The following is an 8,609-nucleotide window of genomic DNA, read 5'->3' on the forward strand; positions in this document are numbered from 1 at the left end:
TATCTTTGCCACCAGCAAAGGCTTTTTTTTTTTTTTTTCCTTTACCTGCTGTGTTTATTCTTCCAAATGGCCAGTGTAATGTAAAAAAGAGTTTTGAAATGGTCGTGAAGCAGAAAGGTAGGTGGCCTCTTTCCAGTCATTGTACTACAGTCTCACATTTAATGTAGCTGTGAATTTAGGCAGATATTGCAGCAAATGTGCCCTGTTCCTTTGGACATGGAGATAGAAGATGCTTTAAACATGGAGTAATGCACTAGAAATGTCCACTTTATATTTCTCTGGCATTGGTGAAGAAAATACTACAACTGCCTCGTAGAAGCAGAATACACAAATCTCTAGCACATGGAGGCATATTCTGAAATGCCCCAGGTGGCTTTTTGTATTGCATAGCAGTGCCAAAGAACTAGACTAACAGATTATAAGAAACAGCTGTTGAGAAAACCATATGTCACTTGATTAGGAGTTAAACTGTGGGTGCTTTGCAGATTTCTACTTACAGAAATTCCTGAGGGAGAACTCGGCTCAGAGTATTCTGTTATAACAGAGTTTTACATAAAAACTTTGTGGTCTGAAGTCCTCCAAGGTAAAACCTCAACGTTTATCTTGACTACCAGTTGTGGTATCCTATTCTATAATATTTCAGAACAAACAAAATTCCCACAGAGCTGAGGCTATAGAAGAAGTACAGTTACAATCCATTATTACTGTTTTGACATTGAGAAAGAATGGAAGTAAATGTGACTGAGAATTTCTACCATATTTCTTCGTGCAGTGGCAGAGCAGGAATTGTGAGGTTAATTGGTGCTTAGATCTAAGCTTTTGTTGTTTGCTTTGTCATCTACTAACTGGAGCTGGCTTTTTCTATCTGTTGAGGTGGGGAACAAGAGTGACAGGTTGTGAAGTTAAAATGCTGTACACGTTAGAAGAGGCAGAACCAGCTTCTTAGAAGTATAAAGCAAAAAGAACAAGAGCAGTGGACACAATAGCAGAAAATTCTGACTGGCTGTAAAAGGGGAAAAGAAAAAAACTTTTGGTGAAAGTGATTAAGCACAGGAATCAGGTGCCAGAGGGGCTGTGGAATCTCCATCATTTTAGAGATTCAGAATTGTGTTGAAAAAGGCTGTGAATAGATCTCTCTAAATCAGAGACCAGACCTGCTTTGGGCTGTTCCCTTCCAACTGAAATTATGCTATGATTCTGTGACTCTTTGAGATTACTTACTCCTCTATGTATTTTAGCTATCCCACAGCTCTCCCCAGATGCCATTTCCTGAAGCAGAGGGTGAGGAACAGCAGTCCAATTTCAATCACCAGCTGTCCTAAGCCTGATCAAGTTTCTGATGGCCAGTCACATTCTTAAATTATTGTGCATCTACAATCAAGTAATCATAGAGTGTCATTTGAATTAATATTCTATACAGATAGATTAGTTTATTCTTCACAAGCTTCTAACATGTAGCAGTCAGTAAGCTCTTAAAACAGAATTTCAAGTATAATTTAAGAGTGGAGGTTATCTTTCTTAAAAAAAAAAAAAATCTAAAAATAATTCCGGAGGGTATAATGGTTTATATGTAGTCACTTACCAATTAAAATCAGTTTAAGAGTTTTTCCTTGTACACTTTGCATTTAAAGCTGTATTTAAAAGGAAAAGAAAGCCTTGATGTGCACATATACAGCATTCAGTCTCATGATATTTCTCATAATTGCAAAGCGTGCTAGCTCTTCACTCTGAACTATTGTTGCTTTTAAAACCAAACTTGGAATTGTCTTTTGATTAATACTTATATGTGCATGCACACTGTTTGTATTTTCATAGAGCACTGTTAGACACAGCATTCAGAGCATCCATTCTGGACTATGCCTAGACCTTAAAAACTCTAAATATAGCTGTTCAGTGCCATGTAAATGACATAGTAAATGTCTTCCTTGTCTGTGTGGGACATATGGCAACATCTACTGTGATAACCTCTTAAACCTAACTGCAGATGAGATGACTACCAGCTTGACTCCTGTCCATCTGTCATCCAAATGTCCACCTAATGCTTATTTGGCTATCTTTCCTGGATTGTCTTCAGATTGCATAAGTGGTGGAAAAATCCAGACAGCAATTATGAGGTGTTTCCTTTTGGTTTTCTTTTATCTGCACTCATACCTTTTGTGTGTTGGAGAAATTGGAAGTCTTAAATGGTGCAATATCTTGACTAAATGCAGGTTCTATGTCACTGTGGTTGAACTCAGAAGTGTTAAGAATTCTTGTTCTGTGTTCAAATTTGCAGTAAAGCAGCTTCCAAAGCTACCCTTTGAAACTGAATGTACTGCTACTGCATCCACCTATGGGTAGTCCATATTAAAGAGGCTGAAGTCTTAGATTAAAAACTGCTGGTTTGTGAAAAGTATGCTAGATGACTGAACTAGAACAGACTTGCTCTTCTCTGGAAAGCATCAGGAAAATCCATTTGTTTACATTCTGCAAGCTGATTGTCCTAATTCTGTTATCTTTGCTAGCTATTCTCTACTACCTCTTAAAACTTGCTGAAAAACCCTCAGTCCTTTCAGTTAGTAAGCTTACGGCTAGCTGTTTTAGCTAGGTGTAATTCAGTACATTGATCCAAGAATATTTAACTTCAGTAGCATTGCAAGAAGGAAGAAATGCTATGAGAGGAAGAAACGAAAGATGTTAAGAATTAGGAATGGACTAAAACACATGTATAAACTTACATTGCTTTTCCATCCCTTTTACTGTGGTCTATTTTTCCAATCTGACATGATATATGAAAACTAGAAAAACAGAAGAAGAGAGAGTATGAGTAGAGATGAAACTCCTTTCCCATTCAGAGCAACTAGAAAGTCTGTAAAATAGAGGTCTGGTGTTGGAGGAGGATATGACAGAAGCCTAACAAATACATAGGTGGCATGAAATAGATGAATAGGGAAATGAATAAAGAGGCTGGTCACTAGATGTTCTAAGGCAAGAATTGCAGGATATCAGGTGAAGTTTTGAGCTGCTTTGATTTCTTTGCGTGACACATGCTTAAATGGCAGAACTCAGTGCCATACAACACAAGGGGAAAAAAAAAGTGTTCAAAATGCAATGTAATTGATGAATGAAAATCATAACTTAAATACAAAGAGATTGCCCTCAGCTGAACAGGTCTTAATGCTGCACACTGCTGGAACTGTGCTTAGGAAGCATTGTTTTGTAATTGCTTTGTATTTGCTCTATTATTCTTCAGTATGCCTTTAGTCACCATTACAGCCAGAGTGCTGACTCACTACAGCAATTCTTGTATATACATGATAAAGAAAATACATTGTATTTTCTTGTTCTTATTTTCAGCAATGTTCATGTCTTAAAGCGCTTCATGTTTGCATTAGCAGATGTTTGTTAAGCCAGCTGAACTAAAAATAAATGCATTCATCTTTTTGCAGTGATTTAAATGAATGTATTTAAAATTACAACCTTTTTAAAGTTGCAAAGGATCCATTCTGTCTTTTACTTTGCTCTTAAGCCTTGGCTTCAGTTTTTCTTTCCCATGCCACCACTTTTCTATTTCTCTTGAAATGGTGTTCTCATCTGTCAAATGAAGTGTCTGCTTGAGTTATGGAGATTAGCAATGAAGCGCTGCAAAAAAACAAGTGATACTCTAAAATCAAGGCAGCTGTATTATTTGTACATTGGCTTTTATTCAGCTAGCTGTGCTGTTTTTCTACCAACTTGAGAATTACTGTAACCTGTTCTCTGTATTTTTTACAGCATTTAAAATGTTACTGATAGTAAGATGGAAAGTGTCTCCTCTTTGGAGTAAGCATCTTGACATATTGTTTGGGACACTTCGATTTCTGATACTGTTTGTCTAAAACTTTTCCCAGAGCAAGCTTATCCCTTCCTCTGTTAGTACAAAAGCTCAACTGCATACAGAGTGCAGCTCCCTGGGTACTTTTGCAGCTTTTGTTAGGTACTAGAGCACACTTTTGGCTTGGCTTGTTCGATGAGTTTGCTGCATTCTGTTCAGTTACCATGTTCCATACCAGCAGAGACGTGATGCCACCTATCTAACATGATGAATATGAAATGTAGGTAAATCCACTTGACAGATGTGAACAATTCTTTTCAAAGCTTTAATGGATGCAGCACAGTGAGAATTACAAAAATGAGAAGGAAAGTGAAAATGCCTGAATTTCAGTTCTTCTGTTGCCCACTTGATGTGATGTAAATTCCTCTTGGAAGACCATGAGATGCCTCTACAGCACCAGCTTTCACTTTTAACTCTTACCTGTTACAGAATGTGGCAGGACACTTCAGCTATCAGTCTGCTTGGGACTGTATCTGTAGGCATTACTTGCTGAGGTGAAAACAGTTGAAGGCGTTAGTGGTGCTGCAGTCAATAGAGGACAGACTGTATTTTAGATTTTTGTTCCAGTCCTTTTCTTGGCCATAGACCGAGCTGCTGCAGTGTGATTTTTAATGGAAAATTATTTCATGTGTCTGGGCATCTGCTGTTCCTGCTTTGGCTGTATTGGAAAACCATATGTTCAATTTGACTGGAGCTTTCTTTGATGTTGCTCATATCTGAGTTTTTGGTCATCTTCACCTTGTGTGGTGTTTCAAGGATTCATGTTAATATGTAGCAATCTTAGTCACTTCTGGCTGCAATAATAGATATTGCTGCTAGTCACTTTGATTGAGATACAAAGGGTAGATGTCACTCATAAATTGGTTGAATCTCAGATGTCTTACATGTCATTACATTGTTACTGCTGCAGAAAATAGATGTTATAATGTAGAAAGTTTTAAAAACACACAGAGTTTTGGTACGAGATCAATCAAGTTTTATGTGCTTGAAGTGTTTTTGACAGTTGCCTTGACACTTGACTTTTGACTGTTGCCTTGGTTTGTTCTGTACTAGCTGTTCCTACAAAAATGATTTAATGGACAAGCTGAATTATCACAATAAAAAGGTATTGTTTGAAATTTAATTATCTTATTTTAATAGCAGGTTCCTCACCTAGCTCCAGTAGCAGCTCCTCTGTTAATCCCATGGCTTCTCTTGGAGCATTGCAGACACTGGCAGGGGCTACAGCAGGCCTGAATGTTAGCTCTCTAGCAGGTAAGCTGTGTGTTGTGGTGGACTGGGGTAATACCACGTTATCATTCCTCAAGCTGTGCTAATTTTGTTTTTCCTGCTCCTTGCTTTTTTATAGTAGTGCAGAGTCATGAAAGATGTTTGATTCAACTTAATGGCAGTACTCAGTCATCTTTACTTTTTCTTTCTTACACAGGCATGGCAGCTTTAAATGGAGGACTTGGCAGTGGTGGTCTTTCAAATGGGACAGGTAGCACAATGGAAGCTCTCACGCAGGCTTATTCTGGAATCCAGCAATACGCTGCTGCTGCATTGCCCACACTCTATAACCAGAGTCTTTTAACACAGCAGAGTATTGGTGCAGCAGGAAGTCAAAAAGAAGGTAGGCAGAAATTTGCAAGCAACTTCAGAGGAGTTTTCAAAAGGGCAAGCCTAGCCCTTGCAGCTACCTTGTGTTGCAAAGCTTTAATTTGCTGGCATTGTTTAGAATAAATATTATTGAATAAACTGAAGGAAAGCCTTTGAGGTCTCTCTACTAATGACTTTGTAAAGTTATTTTTATATAGATATTTTCTCCCAGTATTTAACTTGTCTCAAGTGCTTAGTAGTAGTACTCCTCCAGTTTCTTGGAGGAATACAGTGTATGGGTCTTCAGCCAAATATATCATATTGCTAAAGAATCAATTGTGGTATAGGGTATTGTTTTCTTTGTTTTGTTTTCTAATTTTGGTTTCTCGGTATTTCCAAATGTGAAGTTCTTTGTCTTCCACCTTACTGTGCAGATCCTTAATCTCATTTCTTTAGTTTCTCTTCAATTCTCCACTCTGCAATTTCTGAATCAATGTAACGTGGTATAAAATAAAGAAGAATAGAAACTTTCAGCAGAATGTATGGTGGTGTTTAGAAAATAATCTGTCAAATTACTTGTAATCTTATTTCTTACAGCTTCAGTTGAGATTTACCTTGTTTCGTTTGGCCAAATGAAACAACATCAAGCTTATCGTTCAGTTTTTCTTGCAGCTAAGATGTGTGAAGCAGTCTTAGTACAGTGTGGAAATTGCAAGCAAAGATGGTGGAGAAAGAGCTAGAATTATGCAAATGATCAATCCTAGCAAATGATCAAGTTGACTCATTCTGGAATCAAATACTCTGCAGAAGTGCATACAACAGATTTCATTGTTTTCTCTAGAAGATCCAGCTAGAATGGTCTTTCAACTCTTATTTTTCTCTATAATGTAGGCTTATGTTATCTGTTCTTTCTCTGAACTTATATTCTTGTTTTGAAGGTCCAGAGGGAGCCAATCTGTTTATCTACCATCTCCCCCAGGAGTTTGGGGATCAGGATCTGCTGCAGATGTTTATGCCATTTGGAAATGTTGTCTCTGCCAAGGTTTTCATTGACAAGCAGACCAATCTAAGCAAGTGTTTTGGTACGTTGGGTCTAACTGTTACTTGTAGATGCACCACTTCTTTCTAGTAATCTCTTTTTCCAGTATATAGTCCATTTTAGCTTTTAGATCAAGTGATTTTTTTCCATATCTGTTAACTTGAACCTCAACTCTTCCAGCTGTGAACTGAATCTTCCTATTTTCTTTGTGACTTCTTGTGGTTTCAAGCTAATATGCCTCAAAATATACCATTAGGACCCAAGATAATTGACCACTGGTGTTTACCATGATTAGAATTTGAACAGCTCCTTCTCTCCTTGTCTGCTTCTTCAAGAACTCTTTAAATTGCTATATATATTGCTTAATACATTATCATTATGAATTATTTCTAGTAATATTTTTATTGCTACTATTAAGGCTACAGTACATTATAAAAGGTTTGGACTCTTGTGCCCTGTAAATGCTCTGAAGGCCATTTGTAAAGCTTCCTGCTAATTCTGAGATCTTTACAATTGGAGAGCTATTTCAGCCGTTATTCACTACCTAATTTTGGTTGCATTCGTTAGCCTAATTTTGTTCTGCCTATTGTGTATTTAGATTGGAGATGCATTGGGGCAGGAATTTTATTTAAAAAAAAAAAAAAAAAAAAAAGTAAATCAACGCATCATGTTATTGTTGCTATTCAGATAAATTATTTCATGTTAACTGCTGATGTCTGCATTGCCACAGGAGCAAAAGACATTCTCCTTTAGCTTACCTAGCAGAATACTGCACGTGTGGACTGAAAGATTCATAGCTTCATTTTCTTCATAAAACAGCAGTGGGAGCAATTTTAGCATTTTTGTTGTACTGTAAACTCTCACGTCTGTGATGGTATAAGAGAGATGAACTTTTCTCTGTGGTTTTCAAAGCATTGTACTAACATAATACCCTGTGGCTCTTTACTATTTAGTAGTCTAAAGGTTGCAGATAAGCTGGTGCCTTCTGAAAGTACAAAAAAAAAAAAAGTATGGCAATCATCAGACTGTAAAACGTGCATGTGGAGTGATCTGCCCAGGTAGTAATGTCAACCACTGACTGGGGTTAGAAACAGGTTTTTTCAAAACCCTGAGAAAGTTCATTTTGAGTATGTTTTTTCTGTGGAATGTTATACAATGTGTCAGCAGCTAGAAGTACCAGAAGTAATACTGGTACAAGTATCACACAACTGTGACAGCCTCTTCACTGACTTAATCCCATAATGCCAATGTCATATAAACAAGGAATCATTCAGGTTGGAAAAGATGTTTAAGATGATCAAGTCCACCCATCACCTAACACAATCAAGTCCACCACTAAATCATGTCCCTAAGCACCATATTCTTCAATTTTGTCTCTTTACTGAACTTAACGTTTTCTGGGTTTGATTTTCTTCCAGGTGGAAGTTTTTATTAAAAAAAAAGTGTTGATACTTCTTTTCGTGTTGGAATTCTAGAAAATATTGATTTAAATTTCCTGAGTTTTGTATAGCTTTTACCCAAAGTGCAGTATGTCAGAAAACAAAACATTGTCAGAGAGCTCTTAGTAAGAGATTTTTATGAATATTCTAAGCAGTTATCAGTTCTTGAAAATCGTATTTCATGAAAGCCTCTCTCACCTTGTGAGCGTGTTGTGAGTAGCTGTTCTGGACAACTTTGGCACGTTGTAACTGCATGTTTCTTTCTTCCTCAGGTTTTGTAAGTTATGACAATCCTGTCTCTGCACAGGCTGCCATTCAGTCAATGAACGGCTTTCAGATCGGCATGAAGCGTCTGAAAGTACAGCTCAAGCGCTCTAAGAATGACAGCAAGCCATACTGAGCGCCCCTCCCCTCCGGGACTGGAGTGAGAAGGATCTTTTGGTAAGTTGGAGAGGAGCGCACTTAGTGATTCGAAGCCCTAAGGCTGTGTTTTTACAGTCCTGGAAGCTGATCCATGCCGTTCTATCTGGCACGTCTTCCCCTGAAGACTCGGCTGCAGCCTCTACTGAGAATCCTGCTTCGAATGAAGGACAAGTTTGTGCTTTTGTTTCCAGTGTTTTACTTTGGAGTTTAGGTGCCATATCGCTGAGGTTGTTGTTTTTTTTTTGTTTTTTTTTTTTCCCTTATTTAAGTTTGCTGT

General features: G+C 37.6%; 1 protein-coding gene across 15 annotated transcripts in view; it reads left to right on the top strand.

Moving 5' to 3' along the window:
- Positions 1 to 8,309, top strand: part of CELF1 (CUGBP Elav-like family member 1) — a gene marked incomplete at both ends in the record, with an annotated part of 33,007 nt that extends 24,698 nt beyond the window's left edge. For 8 of the 15 annotated variants that reach the window (XM_079537589.1, XM_079537590.1, XM_079537586.1 and 5 more), the window contains 4 exons: positions 4,994 to 5,107; positions 5,280 to 5,465; positions 6,370 to 6,513; positions 8,182 to 8,309. In XM_079537589.1, the coding sequence (XP_079393715.1) occupies positions 4,994 to 5,107; positions 5,280 to 5,465; positions 6,370 to 6,513; positions 8,182 to 8,309 (572 nt within the window). The remainder of the gene's footprint in view (positions 1 to 4,993; positions 5,108 to 5,279; positions 5,466 to 6,369; positions 6,514 to 8,181) is intronic. The other 7 variants (XM_079537591.1, XM_079537592.1, XM_079537593.1 and 4 more) reach the window with 2 other exon arrangements.
- Positions 8,310 to 8,609: the final 300 nt, after the last annotated feature.

Source organism: Tetrao urogallus, assembly GCF_951394365.1.
Source record: "Tetrao urogallus genome assembly, chromosome: 6".
NCBI classification, from domain to species: domain Eukaryota; kingdom Metazoa; phylum Chordata; class Aves; order Galliformes; family Phasianidae; genus Tetrao; species Tetrao urogallus.